The sequence below is a fragment of the Agelaius phoeniceus genome, chromosome 2 (assembly GCF_051311805.1).
Source record: "Agelaius phoeniceus isolate bAgePho1 chromosome 2, bAgePho1.hap1, whole genome shotgun sequence".
NCBI classification, from domain to species: Eukaryota; Metazoa; Chordata; class Aves; order Passeriformes; family Icteridae; genus Agelaius; species Agelaius phoeniceus.
The window spans coordinates 113,633,543-113,657,310 of record NC_135266.1 but is presented as its reverse complement, the minus strand read 5'-3'; the positions used below and the strand labels follow the sequence as shown (position 1 = coordinate 113,657,310).

At 36.4% G+C, this 23,768-nt stretch overlaps 1 protein-coding gene and 1 long non-coding RNA gene across 7 annotated transcripts in view; both read right to left on the bottom strand.

Moving 5' to 3' along the window:
* Window positions 1-23,768, bottom strand: part of DCAF6 (DDB1 and CUL4 associated factor 6) — a 73,480-nt gene that overhangs the window by 45,597 nt on the left and 4,115 nt on the right. For all 6 annotated transcript variants that reach the window (XM_077174578.1, XM_077174577.1, XM_054628071.2 and 3 more), the window contains exons 2-4: window positions 11,608-11,669; window positions 5,207-5,299; window positions 2,421-2,606 (exon numbers count right to left, since the gene is read on the bottom strand). In XM_077174578.1, coding sequence (XP_077030693.1) covers window positions 2,421-2,606; window positions 5,207-5,299; window positions 11,608-11,669 — 341 coding nt within the window. The remainder of the gene's footprint in view (window positions 1-2,420; window positions 2,607-5,206; window positions 5,300-11,607; window positions 11,670-23,768) is intronic.
* Window positions 17,323-22,739, bottom strand: LOC143693418 (uncharacterized). Its single transcript, XR_013181083.1, has 3 exons — window positions 21,694-22,739; window positions 20,288-20,383; window positions 17,323-18,293 (listed from the first exon to the last, which is right to left on the bottom strand). It is a non-coding gene; the product is annotated as an uncharacterized LOC143693418 (long non-coding RNA).

Here is a 23,768-nt window from a genome sequence, read left to right as displayed (position 1 = left end):
TCTGCAAATCTCTCTACCTGAAATGGGGTTACAAAGGTAACAGCTGAAGGCTTCAGCCTCTCTTCTAAGGCTCAGCACAGTAACTGAGACAATACTTGCTGTGCCAAATAAGAAGTCTAACTTGCAGAACAAAGGCAAGGTTTGAATACCAACAGAACTGCTGAGCTATGACCACAATTCTTCAATATATCAGTGTAACATATTGAAGACTGGTTTTCACTACATATTTCATTCAAATTAACTTCATTTGCATAGCTATAAAAGTTAGCAATCCACTAAATTCTTCAAGCATTTAGCAGAGCTTTCAGTGAAAACATTTTGCTCCAATAATGTTGCTGAATGTGAAAAGCTCTTATTTTTAGTAGCTGTGTTTTATTTTTGTTCACACTGATGCAATTTCACCCTATCCATGTAATATAACTTGCACATGGGAACTTTTATGTCCAGTGTTCACAAACATCCTAAGTTCTTTATAAGCACTAAACCAGAGAAATTGAGAAGTGCAAGCCCCGATAATTGAGTCAATATTACTACATTTAAGTTCAACAAGTACACATTATAAATATAAATATAAAATTGGTTTTTTACTAACTAAAAACCTTTTTGCTACTTAACTTTAAAAGTGTATAGCTGTACGATCACTTCACTGTATTTAAAACAAGAAAGTAAGAGGTGTTCATAAAAGTACATTCCCTTTCTGAAACACAATTCACATGAAGGGCAATAAAGAAAAGATTTGGCTGAGAAAAAACAAACTTGTCAAGGTCTTGTACAAACAATAAATTCCTCAGAAACATATCTCAAGAGCCTCACCCTCTCTTATTCTATTCTCACTCAGAACTGCAAACAATTGTACAAATATCTTACAGTTTACAACAATCTACACCAATTTCCACACTCCTGTTTCATGTTTTTGTAATGTCTTGAACTGCCACAAACTCCAAGAGCTGCATAAATCCAAACCACATTCAAATTTAGAATTGGTACCTCAGGGGTAGCTTTTGGCTTTTGTTATTCAGAGAAGCCAGTGAGTCAAAGTTCTATATTTAACATGATGATGTGGTTACATACAGCTGGGCAGTACCATCACAATATTTAGAAATTATCTCTCCACTCCAGGAACTTCCCAACCTCAGTGCAAAACAGGATAAGAAAAATAATCTCATAAAGAGACAGAGTTGTTAAAACAGCCAGTGTCCTATGGAGGTTTTGATATTCCTTCCATTAACAGTGTTCAAAAGCAGCAAAACCAACCAAAACTGTACCACGCTCCTGTCATTCAAAACAATAATAATGCCCTGCCCTCTTGTTAACATTATTGCTGAATAAAAATCATCCCAAATAAGACCATTTTGATGGTGCAATATAGCAGGGAAATCTAATTGGTGTAATTACAACCACAAGGACACTTTTACTACAGGAACAAAAATTTACTCTGGCCGTACTTCAGCCACTTTCTTTTTTCACACACCTCAATTCTTTTTATGAGAAGTTTTAAAGATTTTATTCATTTAACATGCAAAGAAAGTGATCTAAAAGCTTGCTATGAAATCTGAGCTGAATACATAAAAAACCAATGGATTTGGGATTTTTCCCCTGTGTGTGTACTGCAGTAGTGTTAAAAAAGCCCCAACAAATAAACAGTGAAAGAAACAGGAACACTTATAACCTACCAAAAAATTGACATTTTTTTCTATTTTAAGCATAGTAAGTTTTGCAAGCAGCAGCTTTTGCTGTTATTTAAAAGAAGCAGATAGAACAATAAATCTTTCTATTTTCCTTACTTAAGTAATACTTTGCTTCCTCACTTGCCTAATTTATATGAACAAAACTTCCAAGGGAGGACTGAAAAGACTGTGGCTAAATTTGCACCTAAAGAGTTAACTAGAATACACAATAGAAAAATTATCTACAACTGTAAACACTTTTTTTCAGATTAAGTTGTTCACACATGCTGAGCTAAGCATTTCTTAGAAGAATCTAAATTGTGAAAAAGGCATGAAACTGCTGAAAAGTTCAGGGAAGAGGGGAGGGGCAGGGGGGAAGAATAAAAATAAAAATGCAAAACAATCACTTCCCCCACCCCCCAGCCTACTTCAGGAAGAAATTCAGAGCTCAATTTTAGTCTGCTTTGCTCTGCAGAATTCACCGAAGGTGAATTCATATGTACAAAGGTCTTCATTAGTACCATTTTTTACAAAGTTTTCAATTTAATTCAGACAGCACATTTCTCTGTTCAAGTCTACTTTTTAAATGAGATAAAAAAGCAATTAAAAAAAGACAGAAGAAAGTTAAGAAAGTTCTGTAACTCTCACTGCACTGAAACAAAGTTTTCAACAACCTGGTTAAAATCTTGGTCACCAATACAATAAAATACATGTTTTCCCCATCTTAAACTTATGATTTATTTCAGGAGGTACCTCGTAGGTAGTCCCATAGTGGCAGGTGTACTGGCATTGCCTGTTGGTCTCTGCATCCTGTTCAACATTCGTGTAGAAAATGACTCCGTCTCCGGAACAAGAAACAATCTGTTTGTCATTGGTGCATGGCAGGAACTTTGCACTGAAAATATTGGCTCTGTGTCCTGAGCGAATCGTTGTGAGAACCTAAAGAACAAAGAAAAAAACGAGGCTGCAGCAGGTCAGTGTTTTCCAAGCAAATAAAGGATGGAAAAAACTCAGACTGTGAAACACCAGTTATGCACAGGCTGCCAGTATGCACAGTTCAGTACAACACAACACACAAGCTGCCTTTACACCGAATTTCTTCTAAGAACAACGTGGTTCTACAAGAGAGATGTGCTCAGGCACTTGCACAAAGCAGTCTGCAAAATACAAGGGCTGGAATGCAGCTGCCACCTTTGTTTTTACAATGTTGGTTCCAGAGCACATCAGGTTTCTCAAAGTGAAACATTAGTCAGGGTGATGGTGCAGCCACTCAGCACATCAGTGAGGAGACACTTCGAATATCTGGGACATTGTAAGTCAAGAAGAATAAGGCACTGCAATCCAAGCCAACTTTATAGACTTTAAAATTTGATGTTACTCTTAAACTCACTCTAAAAAGGAGAACTGATGTTTATAAAGAAGAATGTTTTGAAACTAGCCAAAAATAAATAAACATTTAAAAACTTGATTATACAGGGAAATAAACCAGGACTTGACTTAGACTCTCATTCATCAACATGAAAACAGAGAAACATATGATTTACTTCACCATTCACAGCTGATTTTAAACACTTTGGGGTGACTCTTTATCCTTCCTCACATATTTAGTTTACCAAAACTGAAAAAACCTCCACATGCTTTCCTGTGAACAAGTAAACATTATATTCTTATTTCTCCCATCTGCAGCACTTGAAGCAAACTGCATTTTCACCACTCCCATTAGGAAAGAAATACTCACCAAGTTGTTTACAGTATGAAAATTACTTCCAAATTTCCACTCAATTAACTTAATCAAAGGAAGTGTTTTGCAAATGAAGTTTCTCTGTCAGTAGCAGCTCATGACTAACAGTTCAGAAGTGCTATTTCACACCTTTTAAATAATTCCCACTAAAAAAGTTTAACAGTGTATCTGCATATTCTGAAAGATACAAAATATTGATGGGCTGAAGTCTATTTCTGCTACTCTACCTAGATAATAACAGAAAATATGGTAATAAGGATATTTGCCAAGATGACAGAATTACAACATAGTTCTGATACCTATTTGCTGCCTTTTCCTGCATAGATCCTCTTACTCAAGCCAGAAAAAAAATTAAGCTAACATAATTGTAACACTGATTAAAAATCATATCTCTAGTACATTTCAGGAATAACACTGATTATTGAGTCTTCTTGCTGGTACCTGCTGTTTTATAATTGCATTTGCATGTACTGGGGAAAAAAAAATTCAAAAATCATCTTCTCCTCTGCTGTTACAAAAACTAAATAATTCAGCTAACTGTGAAAAATAAAAAAAGAAAACAAAACATCTCCTGCACTCCTCATTAGGTTTAAGTAGAGAAGTGGTACACAACAGGGGGGGGGAAACTGTCCCATGAAAGCATAAAACTTTAAATTGCAGCACCCTTTAAAATATTACAATATTTTAATTTAAAAATTATATAATGAGCAACTATCCCATAGTAGGATATTAAAATAAATTCTCCACAATACATAACATTGAACATCCTTTATTTGCATGAAAAATTCTTACTCAGCAAGTCACTCCACCAACACTCACTTTGGAATATATCCATCATCCTCTTCACAGCTATCTTTGATACCACTTTTCCAGCAGAACTCCCAGTCCAAGAGAAACCCTCCCTAGTGATACTTATCTGAACTTTCAGGCTGACACCAAAACTGAAAGGAAGAGATAAAGTTTGGAAGCTCTGGCTTATTTGGGGAGGTGAGCAAAAGGGCCTTACCTATAGGCAGAGGCAACACTCCAAACCACCACAACCCTTCAGGAAAGCAAACTATTATTTTCTACTCAAACTCTCTTCCACCACACCTTCTGTTTCTCCCACACAATTAATTTTTGAGCATATCCTTGGGGTTTAGTTGTCAGCCTCTGAGAGGACACAGCTCAGAGCATCTGTTCTACCAAACTATCAGCAGTTCCTTCAAGACAAAGGTGTGGGACAGTGCCACTACCTGATAGATGCCAGCTGGCACTACTGGGAGTCTTGCAGCTGCATTGCAACCCTTATTTCAGTACAAATTATTCTCCATCCACTTGCAGGGCACACGCAAGGCAACGTAATTTTAAATTGGAGTGAACTGTTTTAATCAAGATTGACACTCCAACAACATCATACAGAAAGACATTACATACAGTACATTACACAGGGCAAAAAATACAGTATTTTAAAAAGTGAGAGGAAAACAGTTTATCTGACTACAAGATTTCATGAGAATTACTGAATCCTATTGCTGGTCCTGACACTAATCTGTGGTGAGACCAGGTTCCCTTTGTGCCCGGCCATGTACCGTAAAATGGGATAATACCAATGTCACAAAGGATTAGAACTCTCAAGTTTTAAAGCACTGTGAGATTTTATTCCCATTTATATACACTAGGAAGTGCATGATATTATCTTTTTCACATAATAATTAGTATCTGAAAACTGATATATTTAAAAATATTTTTTAATATCTTGAAAAATACTAACTTGCATCCTATTTGAAAATTAACAAGCAGCCAGAAACAAACCTACTTTTCTGCTGTAGGGATTAGTAATGACCAGGTTGGTGTCATCTGAACCAGATAAGATATATTCTCCTGTATCATTCCAGCAAATTGTATTCACCTGCATGAATAAAAAAAAATTGTTTAGACTTACATTAATTCAATTTTCACCATATTAAAACATCAAACTCATCCAACACTACAGAAATAGGAGTCAACAAATTCAACTGAAATGATGTAATTTCTAAGCAGCTAGCATAAAAAAAAATTGTGTTTTTAAAACAAATTGATAAGGGAATCACCTGCTTCACCTATGGCATCTCAATTACTCCCTTAGCTCCTCAAGAGTTCATCAGGTAAATTAAGCTTCCCACAGTAGCCACAATTTTACACACTTAGGGGCATTAATGTACCAAATCTACTCCACAGAGAGTTCTCTGAATTTGAACTGGAGGGCATCACAGTGCTCACATTACTGCATCTTCACCATATCCAAATTCTGACCATCCATTGCTTTGCACACTTTTCAGTGACCACACCTTCTCAGGGAAAAGCACTGCAGAATCCATCCCAGATCCCTTTTGAAAAATGTGAGTAGGCTGGGAAAGAAGAATCCTACAGTGAGGTACAGAATTGTACTGGGAGAGCTTTACAATACATTTCCTTATCAATTCTCCTTTTCACAAGACTGTGCTTAATAATGTGTCAGTGAAACAAAGCTGTGAAAGCACTCAAAATCCAGGAAGCTCAAAAGGTATCCTCCAAGCAGCAGCTCATGCACAAGCACCAAAGACTGCATGCAAGACCATTATTATTTCAAGTAAGCCTCTAAAATACCTTCAAGTGTCAAACTGCAGCCATCACCATTTTCTGCTGGCTAGATTCTGTTGGCAGAACAGCTGCCTTAGTGTGATGTACCAGACTGGATTACAGAATTGGTAAAAAACCCACTTTGTTCTGAATTATTTTCTTATGCTTTTTTTTTTTAAATTCAAATGTTTCACTCTGAGACCCCCCCCCCCCCCCCCAATAAAAATAATTACAAGCATTCTAGTTGCTGTTTTAATGACAAGCTGAGTGGGGGTTAGTTGCAAAATCAGAGTTAGCAGTTTCAGGTGGATCACAGGGACAACAGCACCTTGATATTCTCAGGTGGAGGAACTTGAGGAGAGATCTTGGTGTTAAACAAACATGCCTAACCCAGGGCTAGCTCAGTGCTCAGAAACAATCAGATATTGTTAGGATTTATTAGGAAATGCACAGAAGAGCAGGATATACATCCATGCATGGCAATCCCACGTGTCCCACACTATGCAGTTTGGTTCATATCCCACTCCTGTATTCTCCATTTCCATTACTGCCCACTTGGAAAGAGAAATCATGACAAAGAATTACTGGGTGCTCACAGATATCTAAAAACACTTTTTATGGCAAGAAGCAAATATTTTGTACTGCTCTAGGGAAGGGAAATGATAGAAGCTTATGAGAGCATGAATGACATGGAAAAAGTAAAAAATAATTTTTTGCGGATCTTCACAGTACAGGAAATAGAAAGCCTTAAATGAACAATCCAATGACACATGGCTTTTTAATGAAACTGGAAATCATTGTTATAGAACACCTTAAACACCAGAAGTGGAAGGATATACATATTCATCAAAGAGAAATGAAAAATGATCAGAAACAAAGGTGCAGCTTCCACCTCTATCTACCCATTGAAGCATGATGTGTTCTCCAGAACACCCATCAAATACTGTCTGCTTGCCCTGTCTCAACTTCCTTCAAAAATATGTGCTGGCCACCTTCAGGGCCAAGTTATCAGGCTCCACTGAGCTTTGCTATGACCTTGCATGGCTACTCTTATGATTTTATAACTCTGGCTGTCAATCAGCAAGAACCACAATTTCAACCAGCCCCCAGAACCATCTATCATTGAAATAACCTGTCCTGACAATGGCTGTACTCTAAAATGTTGTCAAACATTGCACAGCACTACAGCCAGGGCAAACACACAACCCAGCAATGTTTATTTTCATCTACATTGCCTCTCAGGCAGAAAAGTATTATTATCATTGCCCTAAAGAAACCAAAATGCTAATGTAAGAATACAGGAATAGAAACAAGAATGAAACACTGAAAAAACAAGGAAGCTACTAAAAAATTTAAAGTCATGATATGAGAAAGAAAAGTTAGCACAAACAATTAAATAAATTGAGGGGGTGGATGTGTATATTTATGTACAAACACAAAATCTGAATGACAGCAAAGCAGAGAAACATTGAAGATGCAAAGGGGAGATAAGATTATCTAAATTGCAGCACCACAAGTCTACACAAGACATCAATCATTCTCCTCCAAAATTCCAATTTCATTGCAATGATTGCCTCAGTTGAGCAATTTTAATATACCTTGCCCAGACCAAAGTTGGTTCAAAAATAATCCTGAATGACATAACCAAATTACCAGAGATCTGTAACTAAACAGGCTTTTTTATTCTGTACCCAATCACCTTCTCAGCATTACTGGCAACAAATAACTCAAAAGTAATAAAGCTTTTCAGTGAAATCAGCTTGTTTGGGTTTTTTTCAGAGACTTTCCAGTCAATATACATAGTGTTCAGTACAACCTTCTGACCAATACCAAATAACCCAATTGAATTTGCATATGGATCACTAAAATAAACAGAATTTTAAAAAGCTCTCTTCTCATTCCATGGTAGCAAACTACTAAAATAAAATGTAAAACAAGAACGGGATAGGAAATTGCTTTTTATTTTGAAAAAATATTGGACTACCTGCACTGCCACTCAACACCCAACTAAAAGTATAATGTACCAGTTACTATTCTGAGAGTTTGGAAACCTTGGGAAAGGGTGTTGGACCCAGAAGAAAGGATACATCAAACACAAATGACAGACAATTACTAACAAGCTAAGAAAAGCCAAAGGCTGTGAAATTAGTTTTTTCTATTAAATACTCCACATTATTAATTGTATCTAATTTTATTTGTCACTCATCTGGCCTTGCAAGGAGTCAGCAGGCACTTTTGATTCATTAGTCAATTAGTGAGATATAAATTTATCATCTCTATGTTTTCCTCAAAGACAATGCAGGAGGCAGTGCAGCCAATCCTTAAAAAAACAAAAAAGCAAAGTCCTTACTTCCATGCAAAGTGACCTCAGAATCCATTCTTTTGTGAAGAGAAGAGATTAAGAGAATACAAAAATAGAAGAAAATAAATAAAAATGGCTGTAGATATCCAGAATATCAGGAATATCCACCAAGCAAAGAAGGGGGTAAAAAAGGCAGTGCTTTTCATCTGTGGAGTACAAGGTGAAAATTGTTTCTAAGAAAACACAAACTCCCTATACTGGTTTAAGCATGGCTTTGAGGAGTACATCTGAAAAGGACTTGTTCCCAAGTGCCATCCTGAAGGAGATGAATGCCATGAAGGATGCTGGTTTGTTATTGATCTGAATGCCTGTACATAGAAATGAGAAGTTAGTCCTTCAGGTAATATTCTTTTTTTCAGAATGTAGTATTTACTGATGTCAAATGCTTCATCTACATCCTGAAATGCAGGAGCACTTCATCCTTCCTCAGCTTTCACAGGACCAAACCAGGAAGAAAATAAGCAGTATTTTTACTGCAATTCAATATGGTTTCGAGTTTCTTTATCCTCTACTTTCCTCACACTTCATTGCTGCTGGTCCAGATTGCTTCTCTTTCAACATTTCTCCTTTGGATTTAATCATTTCACACAGAACAGCTCACCTACCCCTGTACATTTCCTCATCTTGTTAAGCTCCCTTTACAGCTAACACAGAAAATGGCAAGTTCTGGCATACAAATGATCTTACTGAATTTGACCATGTGAACCTTGTTGAAAGAGGCAAATCCTGCCCTGGAAGGAAGATAAGGCTATTGGCAGACATCAATAATTCTGCAGAACCAATTCAATTACTTCACACAGTACTGCTAGAAACTGTCTTCAAACCAAGGGGAAAATGGGACTGTTTCAAAGAGAATTGCCCCTGAACTCTGAGGTGAAAATACTCAGATTTTAAGCAAAAGGTGTTATGGTAATATTACTGTTACAAGAGCATGGATATGTGAAGTAATTAATGGGATATTCCCTTCTTCACAGATATCCTGCCTGGGTATGATTATACACACAGCTGTATCTCCCATAGGATCTCTCTTCTGTCTAACAGGTGGGAACTTGGACTTTACTTTTATCCTCAATTAGTAAAAAAAATTTCTTGCCTTAAGTAAGTTGTCCACCGTGTCCAATTACATAGCATGCTTTATATAGAAAATATAAGTCACAGCTTATTCAACAGAACAATGAAAAAGTTCTTAAAAACACCAATCAACCAAACAAAACCCCAAACCCCTGCCATCCAACCTTCATTAAAAAAACCCAACCACCCAAAAACCAAACCCAGAAACACCTTTCAATAGGACAATATGGCATTAATTCCCTATATTTGAAATGCATGCTGAGTCAGTTGTGGGAAGAATAAAAATAAAAAAAAGCTTAATTACCACTGATGGTAGTAAGGAGTTTAATAAGTACAAGCATTGTAATTTCATTGATTTCTATGTCATAGATTTTTTTAAAAACAAATAGTAAGAAATTATACTGAGTGGTTGTTGGCCTTAAAATATTATTCCTTGCAAAAAACCACACAGTAAATGAGGTAGGAACTCCCAATAGCCCATTCCTTAAAGCTGGAGAGTTCTGAGCAAATTTAACTTCTAAAGACATTTTTTCAAACTGTAGTATTTTAATATTGTATTTAAATACTGAAGTACTTTAAATACCTGCAAATAATGCTGTAAGTTTACAATTTAAGTATTTTCCACCCACTGAAACAATTAGGCCATATGTAAAAGCATACTTTCAAAGCTAACACAATCACATCAAAATTGGTTTTCAAATAAATATCCATCAGGTAGATTAAAGCAACATCAACAGCCAACACCAAATCTGCAATTTCTATTACATGACACAGAGGCAGATAATTGAATAGAGATCAGTTGCTTAACATTTAACAAGTAGTGAAGAAATATTATTTTCCTATATTCTATTTTAATAGGAAAAAAAATACTTTTTTACAAGGAAATAAAGAAAAACATAAATAAAAAGCCCTAATGAACTTCAGCAAAATAAACTTGAAAAATTTAATCTTAAGTATTTGAGGAGATGATAAATTACTTAGGGAAGAAATTTGGAAGCAAAGTATCACTGTTACAATCTTGAATATGAAAATTAATAAATACACACAATATCATTGAATTGTTTGGGTTGGAAGAGACCTTACATCATCATTCTTGTAACATTCATTGGGAAAAAAAAAAAAAGAGAAATGTATATATTTGTGTCATTACACCAACACCATCTGTACCAGAACATTAAACTTATAATGTAATCAGCACAGGAAAAGTAGCTCACATTTATACACAGCAATTCTAATCATGGCCTTTCTCAGACTTTCCAGGCTCACAAAAACACAGGCACATCCAAATCATACTTCTATCTCGAGAAGGCTGCATGCTAACAACACTTGCTCCTTAAAACTACTACTGTGTTAGTTTAAAATTATATTGCTCCTCAATTAATTAAAAGTCCGAGCAACTCAAGCTAAAATAATCATTATGTTTGTACAGTTTTGGAATTACACATTAAAGTACACAAGCTGCATGTATGTTTTCATTTTTTATAGAATACTTTCATTTTTCAGATATCTTGTACAACAAACACTTTAACAACCATGAATTTCTGCTCTAATCCTCAAAGGCAACATGACAGCCTCTTTGTCCAGAACCTAATTTAATTTGTCCAGAACCTAATTTAAATAAAGCTTTTACCTTTTTAGGTAAAAGCTTTATTTAAAAAAAGATATGTTTTAAAATATTTGGACCCCTTTCAAAAATCAATGTTAATATTTAAATAAGCCTTTCAGGAAGACTTATTTTTGTTTTCATTGCCTATAAGTCAGCATGTAGCACTTGATGATTTGCTTTTTGAAATTGGAAAATAAAACACTCAAAACACTAATAAATTTTTAATTCAGCACAGTATAACAACAAAAAAAAACCCCCTTCATGTCAAGGTTTAAAATAAGTCCTAACTGAAAAGGAATGTGTTTAAATGGCAGGAGAGATTAATTCAATCAGTAATAGATACAACATTAAGATACAGGACTGGTATTTTGTTTTGTTTCAATGGTAAAAGTGTCAGATATTCAAGAAGAAACAAATAGCAAGAGAATTCAGATGTAGATCTCAACAAGCAGAGTGGTCCTGCTCAGCTTTAATGTAAAAATAAAAGATATTTCACTTTTTAAGTTGAGGGACGATTACCATGGCAACAAAATCACAATTTAACAATTTTTAACAAACAAAAAAGCAACAAGTAACTTACACATCCATCATGCACATTCAAGGTTGCTTCAAGTTTTAATCTTTGGATAAATTCTCTTCTCCCTGTGAAGAAAAATACCAATTACATAACTTTTAAAAACTGAAGTAGTTAAGAGCCTGCTAATGACCATTCACACGTAAAAACCTAAACGGTAAAGAACCAGAATATAAATTCAAATCTTGAAACAATTCATATGGTTCTCATTTTACAAATCCTAAGACAAGCATGACATTTGCTGGTTCTTCCACCACCTTTATTAAGAGTGCAGAAATGGCAAAATGAACTTTTCATAGGTTCACAGGCTGATGCTGCCTCTAAAACTAATAGCAAGAAAACAGAAATTAATCCTGTGGTTATTTGGTTCACTTAGCTGAGAGGGAACTATGATAACATAGTTCAAGCAGTACAACCCTTGCATTTGGAAAATTAACATTTCAGACCAGTAACATGCCGTTTCATTAAAATTATGTGAAAAGATGAGACAAAGGATAAAGGTGAAATCTATAAATGCATATGGCAAAAGCCCCAGGAACTTTCATGTCCTTATACTCTATGTACAAACTGATTTTACCACTGCACTCAAAAACATTACTGTACTAATCACGTGAAGAGGGAAAACCAAAGTATATTGACAAAAATGTGGTCTTTTCCTGAACTAAATGTTTCAACACGTGGCTTCAACTGTCAGGTTATACTGAAACCTAATATTCCCCAAAAAGCACTCTCAGAAAAGAAAAATACTGGAAAACCCAATATTTTTAACTTCAATCCCAAAAGCTTCTAAACTCAAGGACCATTACCTCTTTTTTAATTCCAAGTTAGCACATCTAACTCAACATTCTCAGAACAAAATTCCAGGTAAGAGCATCAGACTATAGGCCTATGCCAGGCTGCACTGCTTCCAAATATGTAACTGTAAAATTCACTCAAAATGAACCTTAAAAACCTAGAATCAGGAAAAGAACAGCAAGAGAATCCACATCTGAAAAATGCTACATTTGTGAACTTGCTTTGGTTCAGCTCAAGGCAGAGCCATGTCAGAGCTCAGTGCTGTCTCTGGCAGTGTAGCACATATTTGGAAAAGTAGTTTCTCCTCTCTCCACTTGCCTCTTCTGAATGCTTTTTCTTTCCCCCATACACTCTCCAGCCCTGCAAAAGAACACCTGATATCCACACCTGGTCCCTCACAACCACTGCCCCACTCTCTTCTCCAAGGCCAGGACACCCTTCCAGCAGTGCCAACTCCTGCACCCCATCCAATGTTCATGCAGCCTTCCTTCCATCAAAAGGTCTGGGCTAGATACCTCAGCTTTGCTGGAAGTGGAAGCCACCTCCAGAATTCAAAATTGCTCATAACACTGCTTAAATACCACATTAGATGAAGATCATACTTGGGCAAAATATTTTTTCTGTTTCAAGAGGAGGCACTTAGTGGGTGAAATGGTTATAAAGTGCTTGCACTTAAAGCATGTCTGAGCCAGATTAAAAAAGCCAGACTTCCCTCATGCCCTATTTTATAAACACTGAACTTGTGACATCTCAGGTGCTACAATTTCTGTTAACCAGGAGTAACCATAATTAGAGAAAGGTTAAAATAATGACATCTTATGCACCCTGCTCTACTAGCAAGAATGAATGCATTCTTGGATTAGGAATACACATCTACCTAGTTCACTAGGCTTCCTTCACCACTTCTCCTGATCCATTTTTCCCCCTCCAAGGACACACTTCAACTGTAGATTCTTAATGGTTGGTTTATTGTACCTTTCTGTGAACTCCTATTAATTTTTCAAATTAAATGATTTCTCTGTTTTCAATGGAGATTCCTACTTTCAGGTTAATTTGATTTCTTCAATTGCTGGTAAGTAAATATGAATGCTGAGGAGGGAAATATCACCTGCAGCATGCTTGGGTATCATTTTGCATGACAGAAGCTTTAAAATTTGCTTCTGGGGTGCTCCTGTATTGCAAAATACAGAGCAGTAATGCACTACCTCCAATAGGATAACTTCATTAAGAATTGTATACTCCATAGACCAACACAAAAATACAGTGCTTGCCAGACCCATCACACTTTCATGGAAGAACAGAAAAAATCTGATAGCAGTGGATGATTGTTGGGCATTGCACCACATGCATAAAATACATGTGGAACAAGGTGATGTCTGCAGAACAACAGGCAGGTGCTTGCTGAGAATCCTCTGTACATACAAACACCAAAGATTATTTAAACTGATATTTAAAAACAAACAGAACAACAGATTTTTCTCCTTCCTGTATGCTCTGGTTTTAATCCAAATCACTTAAACCAGCAGGTAAGAAACAACAACTGTGTTCTAATCACATTTTCAGTTTCAATTTTTATTTCCTTCAGAAATCTGTTGACAAAATAAGATATGAACAGTTTGTTGCTGTTAGATTAGGAATTTTTGGTTTTAATAAGAACACACTATCCATACTAGTTTTGGTAAACCTGAGATGGAGGCATAATGTGTCTCATATACTCAACACTTGGCCATTTAAAACATTTTTAAAAATTGTTAAGATTGCATATATGATTTGTTATATATGTGTTTAGTTATTAATCCTTTGATCATTTTTTTATCTATATATTTGAGAAAGGAATTAAATGCAAACAAAATTACAACTTAAATAGTTTCTATATTCCCTAAAGGAAAAAGGGGGCAAGGGAGAAAGCATTTAAAATGTTTTGTCTCCAAACCCCCTCTTACTTGATTAAGTACTAAAAGCAGTAAGACAACTGAATTGATTGATTGTAGTTTATCTGACCATTCAAAACTAGAACCACCAGATCCTAAGTGGTGCTTTTACTCTTAAATAAAAACCTGAACTCCATGAATAAACTGATCTGAAGAAAATACTGCCTCTGCTTTTGCTGTTGTTAAAAGCTAAGCAAAGTCACTGAATCTGTGTTCCTTGTACTTCAGCAATGACTCCCACAGGTTCACTTGGTTTGATAAAAAATGCTCAGCAGTAAGTATTAGAATTTGTCACTGGAATATTTTTGTCACTGATTCACTTTTATGACATTGAAAAAAAATTAAGAAGCAATACCTCTTGGTTTGTTTTGTTTCAGCATCTCCAGCTCCTATTGCTGGACTTCCTAGCAGTCAGATTCTCCACGTCAAGGGCTCTGCTCTCCCAAGTGACAAGAACCTTCACAATCCTTAATTCCCACTGACCTAATCCAAAGGCTGCCTGTTCCCTCCACCTTCCTACAAAGGCAGCTCTCCTGGCTCCCCTTTCAGCTACAATGATGGATGAAACTCAACCTTCTAACAAAACCCCAAAAGTACTTTCCTCTTACAATATCAGCATGTTTAGATTTTTCCCACCCCAATACTGAGAACAGGCTCTCAAGCCAGAAACTATTCCTTTTCCCCTTTAACTATGTAGTACCCCTAGAAAGGCAATAATTTAATTCTGTCAAAGTGCTTCAATATATTGTTTCCTATATTCAAATAAAGCCTAGGACATGGATCAAGTGATCTAGCTGTCATCACCAAGATTATCTCACTGGACACATGGGGCTTGTTCAAAACTGCTAAGGTGAATTTACTAACAAAAACACGATAAAGCAAAACAAAAAAACAAGCCCTGGTAAATTCCAAATGGCTGTGATGACCTCCCTGTGTTTACATAGCTGAAATTTGGAAAGCTGTCAAACTAATGCTCCACCCACCATTTTCACTAGTTATGCACCAAGTGAAGCCTCAAGGTTCAGCTATTCCCAGTACAATGATCAATAATATTCTCCGTTTTTAGCCATCCACCTATTCTCATCAAACATTATGCACTACTGAAGCCTCAAGGTACAGTGAAACTCTCAATGCAGTGATCAATATTTTTTTTAGTTTATGTTAAGCTGGAGACTTAGGGACCATTCTGTGTATGAAAGAAGCCCCACCTTGAGTCATTCATGATACAAATTTAAATATGAGAAAGTGGGTGAAAGAGAAGCTGCAACTGTTTCTTTGCAACTTTATTTCTTCAAAACACCCACTGTACACAAAGTGAAACCAAACGCTGCCTTGCAACTCCCACCTGGAGAATTACCCAACCTGGGTGTCTGGGCAGTGCCCTAATCTCACTTCAGGGAGCAAGCAATACCAAAATAAAACAGCATCCCTTGTACTCCCCACTCACAGTCCTTACGACACCATTTAGGTCACAATCCTCAGTTTAAGAATTGCTGATCAGGTGCTTCCTACGTGCCTGTTTTGGCATAGAGACACACACCTTTCTTTTGTAAATAACTGAGTCAAACCTGCTGCAGAACTGATGACAGCAGACAAGTTGGATGCTCTGAGCATGCAAAACCTTCATATATTTAAAACTGGGCTCAAAAGCTTCCCGTTGAAGAAGTACAGATCATTTCATGATGAAGGTTTAGCTTTCAAGCACACTTGTGTTCCACAGAAATTTAACTAAACTTTGATCCAAAGCAGCACCAGCACAGTATAAGATGTTAAAAGACAACCCTTATTCAGTAATAGACCCCATTTATCAAATGAACACTCATTTATATCAAGCTGGCTCTTTGCAAGGCCAAGTCCCTCAGCGCTGGCTCGCTGTGACATTTGGAATGCCCTAGTTTAAAGCTGAAATGGAGCCAGCATCTGTTCCCAATGCAGAGCACATGTTATCCTGCACTCTGGGTGCATTTCAAAACTTCTCTTGGTTTTTCAGGGTACAATTTAGGCATTTCTGAAGTAACCCCATTTGTATATAGCTTATTTTGCTGGATTAACTACATCAAACTCTTCTGATCCACATTGAAACACAATTTTTCCAGCAACCAGAATTCTCCATATACCATAAAGCAAACACGACTACACATAATAAGCACTGAATTAACTTCCATCAAGGTAAGTTAAAATTCATGAAGATTAATTACAACCTTAAAAATCACTTCTTAGCTATGTAGGCGAACACTGGCCCTATTTTATAGTCATTGTGACAAAAGCTCAAGCAATTTATCAAAGGAAGAGTGAACCAGCAGTACTGCCAGAAACCAAATCCATGGGTGTGACCTCCAATCCTTTGAACAAGGCTCTGTGTTATTTTTCCTCACTCTTCTGCACAACTGCAAAAATGCCAAAAAAATATAACTCTTGGTTCTGTCAATGTTTAAAAGACTACCTTTCAAGAGACTATGATCAACTATTTCATTATGGTTTAAGTTCAAAGCAGATAACTCAAATTATTCTTTGTTCTTAATGATACATCACAAAGCCCGAAAGAATGAACAATATGAAAACACAAAAATATTTTTATTGTCTACAAAGAGACTTCTTTGCCATTTTAATATGACAGAGTTTTGCTGCTAACCACCCAGCATCAAACAACTTGGTGCTAATCAAGCCTGTACTCAAATCCTAAGATAGGCTCAAGTAATGAGCTTTAGGTATTAAGAAACACAAAACTTTCAGATATTATAACACCAAGACAGAAACTACAGAAGACTGGACACTATGCCCTAAATTATAAATCAGCAACCTATAATATCTCATGGTGAGTATATTAATACAAAATCTGATCTCAAAAAACTCATGAACAACAACAAAAACAAACAAAGAAAACCAAAACAAAAACCAAACCAAACCAAACAAAAAACCCAAACAACCAAAAAAGAGATCTGCTGAAGTTTTGGAAAAAAAGAAGTCCAGCAATGTTATACATTTTAGGGTAATAAATAAGCATTTTGGAAAATACTTCTGTTTAGGTTTGCTTCTACAGAATCTGCAAAAATAGGTTACTGTAGGTAAGAGCACGAATAAGATGTGTTTGGTTAGTACCAATGGCTGTAATTAACTTTGAAACATGTTTTGGATACTGGAAGTATCCACCCCCAAATATAAGCCTCCACTGGGCTCCATAACTGGTAAGGTTACAAGCATTTGGGCTTTAAACCAATGTCTTTGATTTCTGTTTGATATTTACCATGGTTTATGCCTGAAAGATTTCATAAAATTCAGCAGCATTAATACAAAGTGTTTAAGGTGGTCTCAGTGACAAAAATGGACAAAAAAGGATAAAGTACAAGTACCTTTCTCAGAGAAGGCACATTATCTATGCTGTACTGACTGGTGCTAAGTGGATTTCATTCACAAGTACACCACATTCTGACAGATATCCTTACACTTCCCCTTGCACTGCCCATACTTATGTCTTCTGCACTGTTCTTGCCACAGACTGCAAGTGAGGTTTTGTGACAGGAGGAAAAATATGCCAGTTTTCATTTTTGATATTTATTCAATCCTTTAAAGTTGTCTGATGATCAAATACAAACTACTCACTGAGACAAAAGGCACTTGAAATTCTTCTATTATGCCACAAATATTCCTAATTTCTATAGAGCAGAGGACAAAATTCACATGACAAAACTAAGAGAAGCTCTATCTATGTAAAAGATAACACATACCACCTTACTCCCCTCAACAGAAAACTATCTGGCATAGCTTAAGTGATTAACTGGATGTAGGATTAACTACATGCAAAAGATTTTGCTGTTTTCTCCACCAGCACTAAAATAGGACTCCCAAAGAAACTCCTTGAAATTCCAAAACAGATACGAACACAAAACCAATAGTTACCAGATCAAGAAAAATACACTTGTTCCCTGATTTCTTCTCCAAAGACAAGTCAAAGGAGGCTTCTGTTAACTGAAGGCAAAAATAAATATTATACAGATTGTTGCAAGTTGGAGTAAACAGTATTACTGTAGGTTTCAACACGTCTTTGGAAATGTTTTCCTTTGACTTTTAAGAGTCTTCATCTGAAACTATGTGGGCAGCAATGTTGAATACTTTCTTATAAAAATGACATCAATGTAATAACCCAGTCAATCCTTAACACCACTTGAGCAAATACAGAGCAGGAACTCTGCTTTATGTTCTCAGATACCGCTGACCACTGTGACACCCAAGGTTCATTAGGAGCTCCATCTCCCAGCAGGAAAAGATGAGATCTAGGAAGCTGAAATGCAGTGCTGCTCCACCCCAGTCCAAAAGTTAAAATTGCTCCTAGCAGAACCAGGGTATCTCACTTCCAGGCACTCAGGCAAAATCAACACTGGAGCATGCAGAATGGCTAGGAGATGGAAAGAAAAAGTGGAATCTGCCTTTAAGAGAGCATTCCTAGAGGAATGTCCTCTTTCCTGCAGAGGAGGTGTGTGCCCCCAGTGTCACCAGTCCTGCCATCACCTTCCAGTGCCTGCTGCTTCTCCCACTCTGCCAGCAGGACTAACCCCAGCAATTCCAGACAAAGGCTCTGGGCAAAATTAAAGCCTACTATTTAAAGTTGTTTAAGCTAACTCAATACTCATCTTTAAACAGATTAAGAACTGATTATACAGAAGCTTACCAGCATATCTATAGCCATGTCTTCTAGCAAAAAACACCCCAGGGCCTGCCTTTCCCTCAAGTGAAATTGAGAACTTGGACAGCATGGAACTGAATTAAGGCATTTAACATTCTGCACACCTGCCTATTCAACATTCCATTTAATCCTGGGTAGTATAGGAATTGTACACTGCTGGGTTTGTTAGGGGGAACTCAGGAAATAGATATATATAATAGCATAACAGATATGGGTCAAAACCCCTTAAGATTACAAATGTAAACAACAGGAAACTGACCAGGATTAAAGACAGATTACATCAAAAATTGAGCTCAAGTAGAAAGCTGAGTCTTGATGGTAGATGACTGTTATCAGTGTACTGACATAGCTTAAATTATAGATGGGTATTTAAAAACAAATGGGGGCAGCGGGGGAGAAACCCTTTTAAACTCCCTTTGTTTAAAAATAAATGGGGAAAAAAAAAAAAACCTTTAAAAATTACATTGCCTGTTGCAGTAAACTATATGTATTCATCCTAGGCAACAAAACCCAACCTATTTAACTACAGAGACTCTTTTTTTTTACTGAAGAGAGTTCTCAGGACATAACAGTGTTTTTTAAATAAAACCAAATTAAAAAGGAACCAGATTTTTTCCTCATTTCCTAGAAAGGTAAATAACAGGAACAGACTACAATAACTCTAACAAAGCAATGCAACTTAAATACAGAGGTGGGTTTGGTTTAACAGCTTAATTTTAACAGTTCTTTATTTTGGTGAAGTTTCAGCAGTTCAAAAAGTGTTGAACAAGCACTGATGGTTCAGAACACATGAAGTTCACAGGGAAGAGAAGGGACAGATTCTCATCTCGCCCATGATATCTGTTAGAGAACAGTCAGCATTAATGACACACTCAATCTTCCCAGAGAAAAGTGTGCAGATCCTTGAAGAACAAGAGGAGGAAAATATGGGGTTATTAAAATTCACTGATGTGACTCAGATTCCATCTCACGATATTCACATTCAATATTTAATGATTCACACACACTAGAGCACTTGGGACACATCTGAATCAGCAGCTCACTAAGCTCCAAAGACACAAAAAAGCCAAGACTTACACTCAAACAGTGAAAAATCCAGCTTTGTTCAAAGGCTGGTATAGTTTGTGTCTGAACTGATCCCTTTCCTTCATGCCAGGACAGGACTGGTCTCAAGTGTCAACAGGTTCTTGATACATGATCAGTTTTATCCCACTAGACTATTCTGGGGACACTCAAGGATAGAAGATCAGGAATCACATGCAAAGTCACAAGAACTCACAGAGCTGCAGTGCAACATCTTGGAAGTGACTGAACACAGGCAGGTTTAATGGTCTGTCCTAATGCAGTTAATGGAAGCAATCCAACTGGAAGAAAGCTATGGGAGGAAAAAAATTTAAATAAATAAATAAAGGGGAGAGATCTAAAGGATCTCTCACATCACTGCCTCATCCTGAAATACAAATCCAGTACATGCTGTACACGACTTGTTTTTGCAGCGAGAGACAGCTTTCATGTATCAAAGCTCATTATTAGAAGATCAAGGTACAACTTAACTACGAAGCTGGCTGAAACACTCAGCATCAAGGCAGGCAGTTATTTACAAAGCAAACACATTTCCTGTACAGTCTTTAAAAGCACACAATGAAAATGCAATGAAATATTGCAATCAAAAATGAAAATATATTATAAATGCACACAAATGTCTGCGGTCTCCAGCTGTCTGCAGAAGAACACTAAGGCTCCAAAGGATATAAAGCAAATACATTTGCATCCTAAGATTGAGTATATTTCAAATATTATAATACATGCAAAGCCTTGGGACTACAACCCATTTACACACACTCCTACTACCTGGCAGCCATTAACACACATGATTAATGTTCTGTTAATCAGATATTACACATAAGGTTAATCCCTTAATATCAAAAAGTACATCTGCATAGTTCTGTCCATTTGAAGAAATTATGACAAACCTGCAGACAACCAGAAAGGCCTCCTGAATTTCTGAAGGACAGAAAATCAACAGTCTGAAACAGTTATACCAATTTTTCATCATTTCTTCTGGCCAAATATAATGCCAGAAATCCACCTTCCATTTTAATTCATATGTCAAAATGCAACAGCAGCAAAGCAGTTGGTGGTTTAGAAAATTAAAACATCAAAACTCAGTAAATAGGTTCATTGATAAGTTCTGATCTAGGCAGTAGTATAAAATTTTTTTAAAAAAGAAAAAACCAAACCCAAAAAGCAGGTTTCTGCAAAGTAATCCCACCAAAGAACACCATAATGTGATCCATAATGGTCTACAGTTTTACACAAACTGGTGTTTGTACATAAAAAACCAGAAGCTGTGCTACTATGAATCCCCAGCATCCTAAAAACAGCCATTGGAAATCATTCTCTTATTTCAGGACAGAGTGACAGAAGGCCCCAAGTAATCCCAGACCCTGCACGTATGCATGTAATTTTTCCCTTTTATTTTTTAAAGAAAATACACAAAAATTATCATCAACACATTATCACTGAATGGAAGCAAAATGAAACAACACTGTGGAGAAAGAAGCAGTAACAAACCATATCAATTAAATCACAAAACACACAGGAAGATGAAACTGAAAAAGGTCAATTATATCAACCATGTGCAAAGATTTCTAAGACAACAGCAAAACAAGCTGTCAAATTTACCTAGATTAATGCTACATGGCTGTACCCCTTGCAGGTCCAAGTGGCTCCTGTCCTCCACTCCCACAGCTCAGTTAGTCTGTGCTTGAAATAAGCCCAAAGATAACAGAAGGCTGATTAAACTGAAATTAAAGCTAAGTATTCAGCACTTAGGCCACAGAAATACTCATCTAACCTTAATCCTTTCTCCCAGCTCACATCTCTTTCTGGTTTTCTGATATGTACTAAATTATTACCAGCCAGCATTTTTTTATTTGTTGTTTTGTCCAGATGATTCTGTTACACTGTGCTTTTATTATCCTTTACCAACATTAAAGGCTTTAAAATGGGTGTCTTTATTATCTGAGCTGATTTACTTTGAAGTAGGAAAAAAATCATTAATCCTGTATGCTAGGATCACCCTCATATCTTTCCCTACAAGCTGGTTTAGACATGCTTATAGTGCCTTTCTGCTCCTTAGTACCAATTTAAATGAGATAGTATCAGGGAATTCGTTTCAGACAGTCTCTTGATTAAACTCCCCCAAATTCAATTTGTTATCAACAGGTCTCGATGCCACATTGTTCTTTTAATAGCCCATCTGTAATTTTTTAAGGACTGTAGTCACTAAGCCTTGATTTTATTAACAAGGGGAAAAAAACTCCAAAGATACCCAGTTTTAGGCAATACCTGATCACTGTCCTCTCTTGTGGATTTTTCAATTAAAAAATTACATCCCTTTTCTGCAATACTCTTAGGCATCTTAAGCTTTTCTACACAACCAGTGAAGATCCAATGACTACACCAAATTTCCTGCCTTGCTAGTGCTTCCTGCCTCCTTCCAATATTAGACTGAGCATGTAAAAATTGTTCTACAGATGTGTTTTCCTCCAACTCATTCATTACACAGTGAACTTCAATTCTGCCTCTGCCTATTTCTATTATTCAGAAAACATTTCCAATGAAAAAAATCGGAGGAGTTCACTTATATCTTTCTAAACACTTCAGTAAGTCAAGTTTCACAAAGTGTTTGATGTGTAATAGAATATATCACTACAGAACTGTGCTCTCATAATCAGACCATCAGGTACATTTATAATGCTTCTTTTTCAAGCAGCAGTTAATCTGTTAGACTTGAAGGAAAAACAACATAAAACATTTCTACCAGAACTGGAGTTTAGCTGTGACAGATGAGTGGTTTTAACTCATGGTGGAAAAGAGAATTAATTCCAGAGGTTTAGGCCATGAAATATAACAGTGTACCAGAAAAAAACCTAAACATCAAAAGTACAATGCAAAGAATTTAAGAAGAAAGGCTGATTAAATACTCTGCCCATCTCCAAGTTGGCAAGAGCACCAGCTACAAAGCTGATCATGTTAAAGCTGCCTGACCCTTCTTACTCTGCGTTATTTTCAAAGACCAAGATACTACATGTTAAAATATAGCTGGAGCAAAAACTGGGAAAATAATGCCTTTCTTTTTTGTTGTTCTCCTCAGCATTCAAGTTTCCCTTCTGTTGGGTTTGGTTGATTTGTTTGTCCGAGGAAAGCAAAACAGAGAATGAAAGTCTACAGTAGTTTAAAGAAGTATTTTAATTGCACTCTTACAGTCTGAGCAATGTATTTTAGGAAATACCAAATGTTCAACAGCAACACCCAATTCTATGTTCATTCAACCAGCCACTACTAGTTTTATAGCCTGACATGAATGGAAGGCAGTCAGTATCCAAACTAATCAGTTATAACAGCTATTCTTGCCTGGTTTTCAACCCTACTTATGAGCAGGGCAATCAACTAACTTCAAAACTGTAATTAGCCCTGGGGTTACTGTGGTTCATCCCTACAAACAGGGAGATCTACTGAAACCTAAGTAGTTCAGTGAGTTCTCCCTATATACAAATATTCATGTAACTCTTTTTAGTAAGAACTGCTGAAGCTTTACAAAATTTTATCCCAATGAACCTAACTACTGGTTTCCTTACAGTGAGTCTTTTACAGACTTCAAACTTTTCCCAAATCTTAAAAACCAGGATGATAAAAACTTAGTAAGATATGAAACAATCTTTTAAGAAGGGGGAGTGAAAGCTCACAGGAAAGCA